General features: G+C 40.5%; 1 protein-coding gene across 6 annotated transcripts in view; it reads left to right on the forward strand.

Moving 5' to 3' along the window:
- Positions 1 to 16,242, forward strand: part of Dachs (unconventional myosin-IXb-like dachs) — a 90,849-nt gene extending 74,607 nt beyond the window's left edge. For 4 of the 6 annotated variants that reach the window (XM_072002163.1, XM_072002164.1, XM_072002165.1 and 1 more), the window contains 16 exons: positions 2,577 to 2,933; positions 4,766 to 5,052; positions 7,730 to 7,901; positions 8,070 to 8,242; positions 8,317 to 8,476; positions 8,552 to 8,668; positions 8,932 to 9,167; positions 9,256 to 9,445; positions 10,515 to 10,792; positions 10,891 to 11,080; positions 11,374 to 11,545; positions 11,801 to 12,012; positions 12,591 to 12,853; positions 13,279 to 13,551; positions 13,638 to 13,737; positions 14,100 to 16,242. In XM_072002163.1, coding sequence (XP_071858264.1) covers positions 2,577 to 2,933; positions 4,766 to 5,052; positions 7,730 to 7,901; positions 8,070 to 8,242; positions 8,317 to 8,476; positions 8,552 to 8,668; positions 8,932 to 9,167; positions 9,256 to 9,445; positions 10,515 to 10,792; positions 10,891 to 11,080; positions 11,374 to 11,545; positions 11,801 to 12,012; positions 12,591 to 12,853; positions 13,279 to 13,551; positions 13,638 to 13,737; positions 14,100 to 14,257 — 3,338 coding nt within the window. In that variant the 3' untranslated portion in view covers positions 14,258 to 16,242. Of the gene's footprint in view, positions 1 to 2,576; positions 2,934 to 4,765; positions 5,053 to 7,729; positions 7,902 to 8,069; positions 8,243 to 8,316; positions 8,477 to 8,551; positions 8,669 to 8,931; positions 9,168 to 9,255; positions 9,446 to 10,514; positions 10,793 to 10,890; positions 11,081 to 11,373; positions 11,546 to 11,800; positions 12,013 to 12,590; positions 12,854 to 13,278; positions 13,552 to 13,637; positions 13,738 to 14,001 lie in introns of all 6 variants that reach the window. The other 2 variants (XM_072002166.1, XM_072002167.1) reach the window with 2 other exon arrangements.
- Positions 16,243 to 16,937: the final 695 nt, after the last annotated feature.

Here is a 16,937-nt window from a genome sequence, read left to right on the forward strand (position 1 = left end):
TCTTTGAAGTGTATTTTTCACTTTAATACACCAAAGGAAAAAAGTAAAGCAGCTGTCAGCAAACTTCCTCTTGCAGTTATCCCCTAATCTCCCCATAGTTCTATTTCTCTAAGGAATTAAATTCTTAAGGTGCCAGGCATTTGTCGTTAGACACTTTCGAGCTCACTTCGAGCAGACATAAGCTCGATTATAGTTCAGGCGGTTCTTTACAACGAAGAAACAGGCTGTTATCTGAATTTTCCATCGACTTTCGGCAGAGATTAGACGGCGTTTCTCCGCGGGACGGGATATACTGGTTTCTAATCGGTACATTTAGAAAACGAACACGTTCGCTCGCTATGACAAATCGACAACGTATCTGTGTGCTGCGTAAACTACGGAACCAGGCGCTCGTGTCCCATATTCGTGAAACCAGTCGAACTGGTATCCGTTGAAAAGAGCCTTTTAGTGTTCCACGTTGGCGATTCCTCGATTTTCTGTAACGCGAATACCGCGATAACGAGTCTGATCGATGAGTTCGGAGAATCGGGTGATTAGAATTAGCTGGTAGTTTGTCTCTCAGACGTTCCAACCATTAGGGACAGCTTCAGCTACAGATAAGGAGAAGAAGAGTTGTTTGTAATTCAAATTTGTCTTCTTTTATTTTACGAGCTATTTATAATTTTAAATCATATGAATTCGGTTTCTTAATTAATGCTTGTTTGGCCAATATCTAATTTTATATCTATTCCGAAAATTTTCCAAATTCTTATTTATTGGACATTTTTACGTCGTTAAGATAGAAATTTGTGTAAGAAATTTTTAACGTTTCAGCTTCAAAGTTACTCAATTTATTTGCTGCTACTTTAGTAGAAGAATCTTTCATTATTTGAACATTCAACGATCGACTATGAATAATTTTTGTTAAACGAAGTCCTTCGCTTATGGTATGCATATCTGAATAACACGAACAACTGGTTTTATCATAATATCGTCTACTAGTTTCATACGACGGGGAAAATCAATAGAGATTTATCAACGAAGATCATTAATTAGTAAAAAAGGAGAAACCAAAAATCCTACTCCTTTGAATCACTTCATCCTAATGAAAGGGGGAAAACACTGTAGATGGTCTCCCATTCATTCTTCCACGAGGAATCAGCCAACCCATCGTTCCACGCATATCGATCCATACTATACATTAACGAGCTCGCAGAATATTATCATGTGGCGCTATTATGAAGCTAAATGAATAATTCCATGGAGTACGATCAATGGCTAATGACACGGGAACGAGTGGCGAGGAATTTTTCAGGATCGACCCGATTACGTGACGCATACAATTTTCACGTGAAATATTCACGTGGACACACTGGGTAGCGTGTTCGCGCGCTAAGTACATTTTCCATAGGGCTGGGCTATTAACGAAACGGGCTCGTTCGTTGCACCTTTAGCGGCCGGCTAAATTGCCTATAATGTGGACACGGTGGAAAATTCAAGCGGAAACGCGAGGCGAAAAGTAGAGGCCAGGTCCTCTCTCGGCCATTTCATGTATAGAAATAATTCATTTAGAAAACGAGGCTCGGCCTCGAATTTGCGAGCTGCTGTTTGCTATGGCGCTCGCGAAACGCGCAATAACCCTTTTATCGGCGCCAGAGAGAGCGCACCCTCGTTTGCCAACCACCCAGCGCGCATAACAAACATCCCCGACTCCCAACGATTTTTGCCAGCCTATCGACGAGCTTTTCGATTGGGTAAATGTTCTTTGGACCCTTGAAAATTTGGTTCTCGCAGGTGATTTGCCGCCCCTATGAATTTTGATTTCGACTGTTTTCGTTCCGGTGAATATATTAACTCTTTCGTATTTGCGGATGTTGTATGAAATAACGTTCGTGCGTATCTTCATGGGTTTAGATAAAAATTAACGATACAACGTGGTTGGTTATCGTATGCTTTGGCCTTATTCTGGTTTCAATAAATAGAAAGATTTAAATGTTTCACGAAGCTTCGAAATTGAAATGAAATTTGATTGATTTTAAAAACCGAATAATTATGACATATACTGTTCGAATAATCTTGTTTTTATATCTGAGAATGTCATTTATAATAAACTCTTTTATCGATATCGATATTAAACAAGAGCAAATTAAACTGGGATATCCGATTAAAAATGTAACAATCCTTATCAATTAATATTCCTATTCAATCGTTCTTATCGTTTATCGTTTTATTAATCATTCTCCTAATAATCAGGATTCTTCCATATAGTGCAGACAAGATCTCCTTTAAAACACTTCACAGCGTTTTTTTCTAAGAAACTTCCATCGATTTCGAAATTTCCAAAATCGAAATTACAAAAGATGCACAGATCTAACGTAATCCGTTCTGTTACAAATGTCTCGTTGTCGAATAATCTTGATTTATTATTAATCAAATTCAATCAAAATTCTTCCGTATAGTGCAGACAAAATTTCCTCCAAAACACTTGCCAGAGTTTTTTTCTAAGAAACTTCCATCGATTTCAAAATTTCCAAAATAGAAATTACATAAGATGCACCTTCTAATACCTAGATCTAACGTAATCCGTTCTGTTGCAGATGCCTCGTCGTCGAACGAAGCGGTGCATCTCCAGCAACGTCTGAGGAGCTTGAGCACGGAACTGGTGACCCTGAGGAACCGGCTGCACGTGAACCAGCCGCCGAACAATTCAGGGCCGAACAGTGGCGCATCGGCGCCCCTGTCAAAGAGCCCGGAAAAAGGCGGTGTTCCGTCGTCCCCGGCGCCCGCCGTTCCACCGAGGACCACGCTACCGCTTTCCGGCACACTGCCCCACGGCCTCGGTCATCCTTCGGGGCACACGCTGACGGCGTCCGCGATCGTCCATCCGCACGTCAATCACGCCGGCGCGAACACGCTCAGCCACAACTCGACCACGGCTAATAATTTAATATCCGGTCAGTATGCTGCGGTGCACGCTGTGCACGCGTCCTGGCGAATCTCGATGGTTGGTCGATGCAGGACGCTGCATTACTACCGTCCTGGGGATTCGCTAGGAAACGCGTGCAACTGGGCGATTCTAGTTTACAGAGAACAGGTTGAATCTGGTGATATTGGATGTGAATATGCGTGTTTTTACAAGTTTTAAAATTATGTTTGGCAATCGTAGTACAGGACAGATATTGGACTTGGTTCAGGATTTTTACATAGTTTTATGGTACTTTAAAATGGTAATGAGCATGGAATTTTTCAGAACTTAAGATCAGTTTGGAGATAATAATATCGTAGAGAAGCCGAGGAATATTATTATTAGGAGATATACGATGACGACGCAGATGAAAAATTTTTGACAGGATTTGAGACGAGTTTAAAATTTATTGTTTAGAAAAATATTGAAAAATAGGAAATATCGCAGCTTTAAGATTCTAGGATAAGTGTGAATGTTATATCATAGTAGTATCGACAGGTAATTTTATTACTTTCAAGCCAGATTCTCGTTTCAATCCAATGTCTTTATTACCGAGTTGATTAAACGGCGAAAACTACGGTTCATCTATATTTTTATCCATCGAGCGTTCGTTACATTATCTAGTGTTCCATCATGATCATTCGATCTACGATGAAATTTACGTAACTCCGTCGAATAAGGCTATAATCAAGCGACGAGTTCCGGCGATTATTGCGAATTAAAACGGATCATGCTATGTATGTAAATTGTAACTGTCCACAGTGGATCGTTCATGTGGACATCCATCGAGTTCGTTCCGAGCTCGTTAATATTTAAACGGCGCGTAATATCGTCATTACGTTAATTCGCGATACGTTAGAGCGCAGGCGAGTGCAGCCTTTTCACCCCCTGGATTGGCGAAGGTTGGATGATATTTTAAATAACCAGAGTTTGAAGCTCTGCCCGCGAAATCATCGGAACAGTAAACGCGTCTGTTTACAGAGCTGCCATTTCCCCAACGATTCGTCGAACGTTTTATGATTTATTTACCATTCCTCTGGTCCCTGGATTTTGGTCCAGGTTGCGTCTACTGTTTTTTAAATCTCCACCCCACCCCTTTTCCCACTTTTTTTTTTATCCGTTTCGGTTTGATGGACGAAAACAAAAATATAAAAAAATATCGCAGCGCGAAAGGTTGCGATTTATTTGGACGCGACCCCTTCTCGCACGATTTCCAGCTGAGAAGAATAAAAATGCTTGCACGTCGACTAAAGCAGTTCACGTGGCTCGCTATGCTGCATCTGATCTCGGATCCCTTCCGGTTAATCGAGCCCCGCCTGGCGAAATTGCACGCGGGTACAGTTAGCCGCGATTCGTTTGAACACGCTTCGAACGCTCCTCGGTCGCTGCCATTCAGTCCTATCTTTCTCGTATTTTCTCCAAGGAAGAAATCTGGAAAATGTTCGGTAACGCATTGTAACATTTAAACTTAGTATTCTATAACGTCTCATCTTTTTTCTCTGACTCTGCTATCTGATATATCAAAATTCTCTGATATACTAACCTCTTCACGCCTCGTGCAGCACACACAGACATTACGCACCAAATATCTACATCGTCCTCGAGAAATTTATAACGCTGATTCATCATTCGACTACTTCACAAAGCAATTACCTTCATTTTTCACTGATATCGTAAAATATTTCACAATTTAGGCGTTGAGAGATTATACAACTTAAAATTAAACTAGCTTTTGCCAAATAAATACACGAATAACCTGTTACGTTCAATTTCTACCAATAGGAAAAGTTATTAATAGAAGAATTTCGCGTTTGTGAACAGATTTGGATCCACCAAAGCGGCACAATAGGATTTCTGACGACGGTATAGTGTCGTGCGTGACGGCGTTGGGCTGTCTACGCTCGCCACCGATCTCGAGCATTATCGCCGACGTGAAAAACGCGAAGAGCAATCAGGGTCAGCACCGATGTCTTCCGAAAGGTACCGCGGCTTCGTCAGGGCCTGCGACCTCCACGGCCTTGGACGACCTCATTCATCTACCTGGACCACTGACGGAGGATGCGGTGCTCAAGTGTCTACAGGCTCGATTCTGTGCCAAACAGTACCACGTGAGTGTTTCTTTCTCCACTATTTTTTTCATTCGATGGCTATCTGGAATTAAAGATAATTGTAGCTAAAATATAGAATAATATATAACCCGAAGATGTATTTTATACTTTAATTACTTATTTAACTTACTTTACTTTATTTAAAGTCAGATTAATGGTAGAATCGAGGAATTTTACATGTTGAAAAACGTTGATATTGGGATAGTTCAAGTTTCTTTTTATAATAGGACAATGATATCGGCGCGTTCGTTTCGACTTCTATGTCGGTATCCCGTAATCTGACATTCCGATAATCGGCACAAATTTCACCTAATCGAGCCGCACATTCTTTGCCCTTCGCCAATTGAATCGGCCGGTGCATCAATCACTCTCGGCCTCGATAGCGACGACAGGACACGATAAGTTCGCGCCGCTTCTAATTGAGATGAATGCCCCGTTAGCGAAGATACTGTACCGTACCATTTAACATCTGGAACGTTCGTAAAATCGTGAAAACGCTCGAGAAGTTTTCATACTTGGAAAACCGCGAAGATCAATTAATCTAACTCTTAAATCCTCGAAAGGAGCTTTGTTCCTCCCTTTACTGGTTTATCGATTATCGTTGCTCGGGCGGCCCGATGTACTATCGGGTTGTCGAATTTAACGAGGTCTCGACCGAGTATCCCCTTCAGAGATAGCCGTGTGCTCGAAGGAGAAATCGGGAGTTTCTCAATAGGTCGTTGAAACGAGGGGAAACCGAGGCGAAAGAAAGGGAACGCCTCGGGTGAAAAAGTCTGTCGATGGTCTCGTTGACCGTGGACAGATATCGCGCGGTTTGATTGCACCGAGCTGCTCTGATGGACGCAAAAACGGCCCCGTTTCCGGTCCCTGTAGCTCCTGTCGCAATTACTTTTTGCAAACGAACGAGCTCGTCATTTTCTTACGGATATCCGCCACCTGATTAATTATTCCTTTCTCATTATTCAATCGTTTGATTACATTCTCCACGTGTTTGCATTCCGTGCTTGTTTATTTACACTTTTCTTTTCATCGTTTTTAATCGTTTTTTTTTGTATCGGTTGTTAACATTGAAGGACTTGTTTATGTTTGAAATTTATTTACATTCGTATTTGTTTATTTGTGAACTGTATATTGCGCGATGAAACCATAGGTACACATATACAGGCAGTAAATTGTCAGAGAATTTGAATATTTTTGTATATAAATTAGCTGTGTTAACGATACACTTTGCAATTTCATTAGCACTGCAACGAGGCACGAATAACGTTATCGTATAATAAGGCTAAACGTGACTCCATTAAATATTGTATTAATTAAATGCTTTAATAAGCTCTGCGAAGTCTATGCTTGCGACAGATATCTTCTATGTATACATTTTCGATATTATTTCAAACTTTGCCGACATAATCACTATAGTCACGTCTCATTACAATATTAATATGAAATTTCAAAATGGTGCATATAGTACACATAATGTATTCATGAAAGATTCTTATGGTATGCAAAGAGTATGTAAATACTGTCGCTAATCGCCATAGACAGAAAAATCAGAATCAACAAGGAATGAGGTGAAACACGTGTGTTAACACCGGTTTGAATTTCAAAAGGAATCTAAGCTCGACTGTACGAGCTAGCTGCTCGAAAGCTCGCAGCACAAGGGAATCGAGGCGAACATCAGAGGCCACGGGGCCTGACGTGGGACCGGTTCTCTCTCTCCCCACTCGGCTTTCGGGCGTTTTTCATCTTTTTGTTCATCCTGCGTGGCGTTGCTTTCTCTAGATGGGCTTCTAATAGGAATCGAGACCCGCCAAAGCCTCGCCGCTCGTATATTGTTGCATCAGACTGCGCTATCGACCTCTCTTCTCGTCCATTCTTCGTTTTCCAACCCGAGATGTCCCAATTTTCGAGTGTCTATACTTGCAGGCGTCCTTCCAACCCTCTTCCAGAATGCTATTCAAATAAACCGCGATGCATACCGAAATATCAACTCGTGAATCTTGTTCAGGTACGCTCGACAAAGATCTCTAGGAAAGACGTAGTTCAAGGATGTATTCTTTCTCTTTTGTGACGAAAAATCGATCGTTACTAGTAGACTAGACTAGAAATTCCAATTTTTATGCAATTTCAGTGGAGATTTGTTTCACCGATTAAGTATCGTAACACGATAATACGACAGATATTATATCTTATGCACATTAAATATTTTCGCGCAACAGAATATTCAATAAATTGCGTGAACATTCTCGACCTAAACAATTTTTAATGGATCGTAGAAAGGCTTCATCCAGTGAGTGACTTATCTCCCCCCTCTCTCCTGTTGATAATTTAATTTCAAATTTTTTCTATGTAGAATAATTTCGCGGTGATCAGTGCTACGTAATAACAAAGACAAGATAGATGCCCCTAGTATCAGCTTGGTATAATCAGGCTCAGCAAGATCGAGCTGCGATTAATCTTGCCTGATGGCTGGTTGCAAAGCACGCGGCATCTAGGCATCCATAACCCACGCGTCCGATACGCAATAACAATGCAAAAAGCAACACGGCTGGACAGTGAAGGAAAAAGTAGTCTCATTTCGTATCGTCCCTGACGAGGGCTGTACCGCGATCGCCGCGTGTCAAGACGCTTTGTGGACGAACCGACAATCGGACGAGTAGATAATCGAAACGCGTTTCAGACGAACGTGGGCCCCATACTGGTCTGTATCAATCCATATACGGACGTCAGGAATCCATTGACCTTAACGAGCACCAGGGCCGTACCTTTGGCGCCCCAACTGAACAAAGTCGTTCAGGAGGCCGTGCGACAGCAATCGGAAACCGGATACCCCCAGGCCATCATTCTTTCCGGTAAGCAGCCGACATTTTTCATCCACAAAATTTTTTTAATCTATTTACTACCTATATAGCTTGTTATATTTACTATCTCTTTTACTTTTAGACCTATCTTCTATATGTGTATTATCTGATCTATTTTACAACGATTTTGCGAGTTATTTGTTAATTGTTGCTGTTTAGGGACCAGTGGTTCCGGGAAGACATACGCCTCTATGTTGTTACTTAGGCAATTGTTTGACGTGGCTGGAGGTGGTCCAGAAACGGACGCCTTCAAACACTTGGCAGCGGCCTTCACAGTTCTTAGGTCTCTGGGTTCTGCAAAGACCGCCACCAATTCGGAGAGTTCTAGGATAGTACGTGACAGTTCATTCTTTTTCCTTTTCCCTCTGGCAAAGGGTAGAATTGATTATGGGGGTTGTTCCTCTAGGGTCACTTTATAGAGGTCCAGGTTACGGATGGTGCCTTGTACAGAACGAAGATACACTGCTATTTCCTGGACCAAACGCGAGTCATCAGGCCACTACCGGACGAGAAGAATTACCACATATTTTACCAAATGTTAGCCGGCTTATCGCACGAGGAACGAGGTAGAGAATTGAGTTTTGATACGACAGGATGTTTGATTATTGGAATATTTATTTAGTATTTACTTTATTCGCTAGTCAAACTTAATTTGGAGGGTTACAATCTAAAGAACCTGAGGTATCTACAGCATGGAGACACTAGGCAGGACGAAGCTGAAGATGCCATTAGGTTCCAAGCGTGGAAGGCCTGTTTAGGTATAATAATCGCCTACCTATATTTCTAGATAGTACATAATTATTTAATAGAATCTACAAGAAATTTCCTCTAACTTCCTTAATCTTCAACATTTCATATTCCAAATTTTAATCAATATATCATGAAGTGCACAGGTATAATAATATCTAGATATTCCCACTCAGAATAAAATCTATCATTTACAATTTAATCCTGTTTCTTAATAATATTAGAGAAAAGCTTTTTCCAAATAAGTTTAATTATCATACAATATTATTTATAGGTGTATTAGGTATACCCTTCTTAGATGTAGTGCGAGTATTGGCGGCTGTGCTGATCCTGGGTAACGTTGGTTTCACGGATCGACCGGGAGTCGAAGTCGGTGTCATCGGAGAGAACGAATTAGCCTCTGTCGCGGCTCTTCTAGGCGTACCACCACCAGCACTGCTTAGAGGACTCACTTCGAGGACGCACAATGCCCGTGGCCAGCTGGTGAAGTCGGTCTGCGACGCAAATATGGTACTGTTAACTCATTCCGCGCAATCTGTGCTGTAACGCCGCCGATCGGTCGGAGCGGAACCATGTTGAAGGGTGTTTGTTTATGCAGTCTAACATGACCAGGGACTCGCTGGCCAAAGCTCTGTATTGCCGTACCGTCGCTACAATCGTCAGGAGAGCCAACAGCCTGAAGAGGCTAGGTTCCACCCTTGGTACACTTTCGTCGGACTCGAATGAATCCGTTCATAATCAAGCCGAAGTGACCAGTCAACATGCATCCACTATTGGCAGTTCTGCAGGTAGGTGAAAGTCTAGAATTTGTGGTACAATAGGTCATTTGAAAATGGCTAATAATTCTACCAATGATATATAGAGTATACATACAATTCAATCATTTTCTTATAATTCTTCGAATCTTTTTTTATTTAATTACCTTTATGGTATAAAAGCTAATTAAAAGTCACTTGGTTCCTTACTATTGTTAACACATACGATACTTTGTCGAATTAATAGATTTTGGTTTGATCGTATTATTGGTAAAAAGTCGTACGTGTCTTAAATTTAAATTGTTCAAGCAATGTTCATCTGAAATTGTTCGAATAATTCTGAGCGCTATGGTGGATACAACTAAAATTGTCAGATTGAATGAATAAGTGAATTTATTTAAGGAATGTGAAATAAAATTTTGTTCCAATTGCAACTTATTTAAGGAAGGAAAATTAACCCCTTGCCTTACGATTTTTTTTGGTAATTTAACTGAGCTTTATCTCACTTCACTGCTGTAAAGTTATGTCGAATAATAATAATTTGTACCTATTAATCTTTGGTAAGGATTAATACTAAGGAATTAAAGTTTAAATTAGCGTTGAAACACAACTTTGTTGCAAATATAATTTTATCCTTGTTGCATCGGAACCAGTTTGTATCTTGAATATGACTCGATATTATAAGGCATCGGGGTTAGCAAAGGCATGCTATATGAAATAACACGTACTACTTAACCAGTTAGCTGTTTTTGACGAGTATACTCGTCATGAAGAAATGGCAATATTTTGTGTTATGACGAGTACACTCGTCATGCGTAAAAAGTAGTTACAATTTGCTGTTCAAATTACAATTTTAGTGAAGACTTAATTTAAGATGCTTTGAATATTTGGAAGCCAAGACGAAATAAAAGAGTATAAATAATTATTATGAAGAAACTGTATATAGCGTGAACAATGCGACACATTTTAAGTGCATACTTTTCAAAGAGGTTGCAACAGTTAACTGGTTAACTAAAACGTACCTATTGCCACCCTTATAGGTTTCATTACTTCCAAATTTATTCTTTTCTCTATTAGTCGCAATCTCTCGTGTCACGTGCAGGTGGTACCGGTTCCAGAAGCATGACCGCGCTGAACAACGCGGTACGACACGCGACGGATGGCTTCATCGGAATCCTGGACATGTTCGGGTTCGAGGATCCAAAACCAAGTCAACTGGAGCATCTGTGCATCAATTTATGCGCGGAAACCATGCAACATTTCTACAACACGCATATATTTAAGAGCTCGATCGAGAGCTGCCGCGATGAAGGCATTCGATGCGACGTGGAAGTGGACTACGTCGATAACGTGCCATGTATCGATCTCATCTCTTCTCTGGTGAGCGTTTAAGAAGTTTCGATAATTCATTCAAATCTGGGATTTGTTCAAACGATCGAGAAGCATGTAGCACGAGGATTTTCCGACTTGTTTCGTAGAGAACCGGTCTGTTGAGTATGCTGGATGTCGAATGCTCGATTCGTGGCACTGCTGAGAGCTACGTGGCGAAAGTGAAGGTTCAACACAAACAGAATCCACGGTTGTTCGAACCTAGAACCGTAGATTGCAGGTCATTTGGGATCCAGCATTTCGCTGGCAGAGTCACTTACGATGCCTCCGATTTTCTGGGTATGTGGACGATAATATTTTTTAATGTACATATATGTTCTTCTTATACTTATCCTTACGCCTTATTTAAATCAACAATGATTCTTTATAGTTTTTTCGCGGGAAACTTGTTTTATAATGTTTACCATACTTTATCTTTTATATGAAACAAAGCATTGAAATTTTTATTGAATTTAATTCTCATTCCAAACCTCAAACATAGTTTGATATTGCAAACCAAAGAATAAGAGGGCATTCACCTCAAAACCTTATTCACAATGGTACACCACAAAATACGGAATTTTTCTATAAAGATACCAATAAGGACGTGGTTCCCGACGATCTGGTAGCCGTATTCTACAAGCACACGTGTAGCTTTGGTTTCGCGACCCATCTGTTTGGCAGCGAACTGAAAGCCCTCTACGCGAGCGATACAGTGCCCAGGGGTGTCAGCTTCAGGATATCGCCCACATCTCACACCGACCTGTAAGAAAAAGACCCTGATCGCACAGCCAAAAATTTGGAATCGCCACTTGTTTCATAAAATTTAAGAATTAAAAAACAAGGAAATCAGCTTAGAATTCTATAATCTTAGACAATCTGTTTTTCTAGAAAGTTATTTAAATTAGTAATAAAATTTGCAGGAGATTCTATGTAAATACAATTAAAATGTGATTCGAAATTTTTGGTCGGCAGAATTTTTACGAGGTACAAGAGCGATCGTTGATAATTTCCTTTTAGACTGAACGGGGACGAGCCGATCTCCACGTTAACGCAAGACTTCCACACGAGGCTGGATAATCTCCTGAGGACTTTGGTCCACGCGAGGCCCCACTTTGTCAGGTGCATTAGGAGCAACGGTACCGAGACGCCTCTTCACTTAGACAGAGGCGTGACTATGCGTCAGATACGATCCCTTCAGGTTCTCGAGACGGTGAATCTAATGGCCGGCGGTACGTCTTGAAACTATCTACGACAGGGAATTTACATACGCGCGCGGTAGATCTCTTTGCCTGTTATCGCCTGTGGCGTTTGATCTTATCCCTGTCATTGGTTCCTCTCTGAAAATAGTAGAATTTTGAAAGTCATGGGAGTTAAATGTTTCTTAATTTTTCAGATTTAGAAATTTGTATGTAGTATGTATAATAAAAATTAGTTAATTTTTTATACGTTTAAATCAATTTTCAACCAGATTTCAATCAATTTTCGATCGTTCAATACGACGTTAATATTTGTTTATTTTTAATCAATCAATCTAGTGTTGTATCAGCAGAGTTGGTCGTGTAAACAATGTAAAATTGTAGTAGATGTATGACTGAAACAATAGATGTTTTGTGCAGTGCATTATATAATAATTTTTGACGATAAAAATATCATATGGTGAAGATGTAATATAAATCTTTCAATTGAACGATTCTAATTCTTATCCAAAATGTACTGTCGAAAGGAGAATAGTTTATTATTTGATTGTTAGGATTATTCTTTTGAAACATTTAGTTGAGAAGAGGGCATCGGCTCGAAAAAATTGCAGGATATCCGCATCGGATGCGTTTCAAGGCGTTCAATGCGAGGTACAGGCTGATCGCGCCGTTCAAGCAATTGCGTCGTGCCGAGGAGCAAGCGGTGGAGGATACGAAGCTCATTTTGCAGAACGCACAGCAACTGAAGAGCAAATTCGGCGCGAGCACCAGCTGGGCGCTTGGCAAGAGGCACATCTTCCTCAGCGAGGGCATTAGGCAACAGCTCGAGAACCTACGCTCGGAAACACGCAGGAAAGCCGCCACCGTGATACAGGTAATGGGATTTTTCGCAGCGCCCTTATCTTTTAATTACCAACGAAACTTTAATAAAATCCTTTCCGCTATTTCTTGTTTAGTGTTCTTTGTTCATTTAAAAGAAGTATGCTGTTTAATATCCTCAGAGCTTCTGAAAGTATTTGATCCATTTCCACTTTCTAAATGCTTTCCAATCGAGATATTCCATCTGGAATTATTACAACAATAAATAAGAATCATTTTCAATCTTTTACTCCCAAAATATCGTTTTTTAATTTTCTTGCATTTGGAGATATAGGAATAATTATTGAAAGAAACAATTTTGGGGCAAATACTTTTGACACAAGGAGAAATAAAACTTACCTAATCAAAAGTCTTCCACCTTACATTAAAAAAAAAGTTACTAATTAAGAAACGCTAAATTATCTCTTTACCTATTTTCAGTCCACGTGGAGAGGTTGGCGGGTGCGGAGAAGGTGGCCTCTGAGGAAAACCACTATAGGTGTAACATCTGGTATCGGTCAGAAAAAGCCCCAACAACCCACATCTGCTAACACTGGAACCGTTCAAAGGAACGTTACCACTGCCACGGGTACCGGAACCGGAACAAGACCTAGGCCTCAGCCAATCGCTGGCACGCCACCTCCTGATCCATCGGAGAAATGCGCAGACCAGAAAATGATCCAGCAAACGTGCACCTTATTCGGATTGGATTTGGTAAGCAGAGCTGGCATGTTTTTATGGAGATCTCTGTTCCAAGGCCGTGACTTTAGGTCGTGAAACGAAATGGAACTTTGTTGCAGGAACGACCACCTCCAGTACCGCCCAGCAGATCGTATACCGTGACTGGAAATACAAAGTTGGGCTATCCGCAGACTAGAATCATGAAGATGCCCTTCCCAGGTAAGGAGGTGGTTGCTCTAATAAATGTTGATCTTATTAAACTTGGGAATTTAAGCATCGTTGAATTTCGTGTTAGAGAATATTTGTATATTAGCAATTTACTAGATATTGATTTAAAAAAGTATAACTTCGTCCTTTTGTCGAATTTTTTATTAGAGAATATTCATATATTGATCGCTGATACTGATTCAAAGAAACACAATACCCTATAAAAAATTTGGAGTTAGTAGATGAAAGATTCGAGTTCTAATTCCATTCGTGTAGAGTGGTTCGATTTATTCTAGAATGATTCTCCTCTGGGTTCATCATACTACGCATTTGGTTTTGCTTTCCGAATACGGGTGGAGTTATTGTTCTTTCAGAAGAGGGTGAAGGGGAGGTGGTGCTCCTGAAGGGTGAAACGGTTCTGGTCGTGGGCGCGTCTCCCAGGCGAGGTCACCTGCTAGTGGAACACAACAACACCACGCTACACGTGCCCTATCAGTTCATGGAGCTGAAGCCATGTAATATTAACATCTGAACGCGTTATTTATTTCCGTGGCGTTTTCGTCGCTCGTACGATGCCGTGAGTTTAACTTTAATTCCGCTAAAAATTTCATCGAATTTACTATCAGGGAACCTTGGTTCATAAAATAAAAATTGAAATCTTTGTTCAAACTTTGACAGAGAAATCTATAGGGAAAAATGGAAATGTAGGAACATAATAGTATGTGGATAACCGTTTCTTATTTAAAAGGACGACTCGAATAGAGTCGGAACTTTGCTTCCTCTCCGCGATTCCATTCTCTTTCCTTTGTTATATTCGTTCCAGGAGTATAATCCGTCATTATGCTGATATTCCATCTTTCTTAACATATATCCTTTTTCCATATCTCTTGATGTCCTATTCGCGAGCCATTTTCTTCGGACAAAAACAACCTGCCGATGAAAAACAAACGCGAGAGATCCTCGCGGAAACGTTGTTATCCGATTGGACTTCCGGATACAATTTAAACTTCCAATTAGCTTCACACAGTAACTCTGCGCGCCTTTTTTCCTCTCCTCGTTTAAACTATGAAAACTGTCCTCTTCCCATGTATATCGTTCCGCATTTTACCTACTGGAGATGTGAATGAAATTAATTCTGGAACACAAACCAGCAATTTTTTCCAGATTTTTATTGTTATAATACAAAATTGCATAATATTTTGAAGTGCTATATGACAAACGAAAACTTTATCAATGATAAAAATTACAAAAAATTTGTGTTTTAGGATGAAATTCATATGAAATTGGTACTACTATCCTTAAACTAACGTTACAGGAAAAGTGAAAGGAATGAAAATTAGCAGAAAAATATGTGACACTGGCATCGTTCGAGCGGCAAGGGAACACCGATAAGATTAGAATTAGAAGCGCGGCCAGGACAGTGAAGTTTGTCCTTTAATTAATTACGCCGACCGTCGAGCGAGAGTTTCACGCGGAAGTCAGTACACCGGTGCTTATCGTTCGCTCGAAACGCGTCTCGTCTTCCTCGCTCCTTCCGCGTGGGTGGCAGCCACCCTCCACGAGCCACGTTCGTCTTCCATGTAGATAAGTACACTCAAGCCGACTCGCGTTTTCGAATTAGTAAGCATGTTAGCCGTTAAATGCCGCTGAGTCTCGCGATCCTTCGTATATGAATAGATTTTACGTATATGCCGCGCGTTAATTCGATCATGCGACGATAACTAGCACGATCGACCGTAGACCGAGTGATAAGAGAATTTTAGGAAATTTGTAATGGTTGTAACGGTGTGTGAATGATCAGTTTTGAATATATTTCGAGCTCGTTGAATCTTCTTTGGAATTATGGTTGGTACGATGTGTTAAACAAGAATTTAATAGGAGTATAAGATCGTCAAAGTATAAGTGTTGTGGGGAGGGGGGGGATTAGAGGATATTTACCAACAGTATTCTGTCTTTGAATTCTTAGTGCCAATTTCTAGAAAGAAATCTGCAGCTACTGTAGAACGTCCAAATTTCGTTTCCAGGAATTTAAGTAAAATGTTGGTCGAGTCAAAGATGAAAAGAAAATTCACTTTCAGAGACGAGATTTGGTCGTTCTATAGTATATTTGTACATGTATTATATGATTAAGAAATCGACTTCGTAAGATAGCTCGACAGTAGGTCTAAAGAATAGATTTAATCGAACAAGTTACTCTATCATTATCGCGATAATCATAACAGGCAACAAGTTCTAACATTGAATCGGGCAAGGTAGATAGGAGAGACAGAGTGAGAGCGCGCTTTGTAGATATACGAAACTCGTTCAGTTAGAAACGATAAGCGTCCATTGAGAGGAACAGGCGAGAGTTCGGCCTGGAAACTCTGTCGAGTTCACCGTTTCGAGAATATGTACATACGAGTATGTATGCCGAATGTTACGTAGTTTACAGATACCAGAGCTGATGCATACGTATAGGTAGCTATAAGTGCGTCGAGATATTTTTGAATAAAATATAAGCGTTTTTGAAAATGATAACGACTTCTCTTCTTACTCGCCCTTAGTTTCTTTCATCCGTGAAAATTCAGCACCCCTCCTTGCTAGAGTAAAAACACATAAAGTGTGTTTCGTTCGTCAGAAATAGTTCCCTTTATCAAGAAACTAAATTAATACCGCTATTTTACTTCAAATAAGAGGCACTGCTTCCTTCAATTAGGAAACTCCTTTTCTTTTCCCTTCTTTTCGCTCTATTGACACACGTTTCCACGTTCATTTATTTATAATTCTCACTATTCATCTTGTTATTTTTCCACCTACATGAATATTTATAAACGTCGATCTACGACTCTTTGTCATTTTCCCCCCTTATCAACTCGTGATCTGAAATTCCTCCGCTTCAATGATCGCAGTAGCGAGTCTTGCACGATAGGTTCGATCCCCTGTGTAGAAAATCAGGCGTCAAAGAGACAAACTTATTGCATCACCTTGTCACCTTGTTTGTGGAGTTCACGCATACACGTGACCATGAGTGCACGTGGAACAACATGCTGCGGTCGTAAAAGGATGTCATATATGGGACTTAATAATAAGTAGTTTCGAGGGATAGCGCGATTCGCGTTCGCATTAACAAGCGGCGCGGTGCGACCGATCCGGTGTTAATTAGCTTTTAATTAACATTGTTCCAACGGGAGAGTATACGAAATTTATGTAACTCGGCCGACTCGCTTTCGCTT

The sequence above is a fragment of the Bombus fervidus genome, chromosome 4 (assembly GCF_041682495.2).
Source record: "Bombus fervidus isolate BK054 chromosome 4, iyBomFerv1, whole genome shotgun sequence".
NCBI lineage: Eukaryota > Metazoa > Arthropoda > Insecta > Hymenoptera > Apidae > Bombus > Bombus fervidus.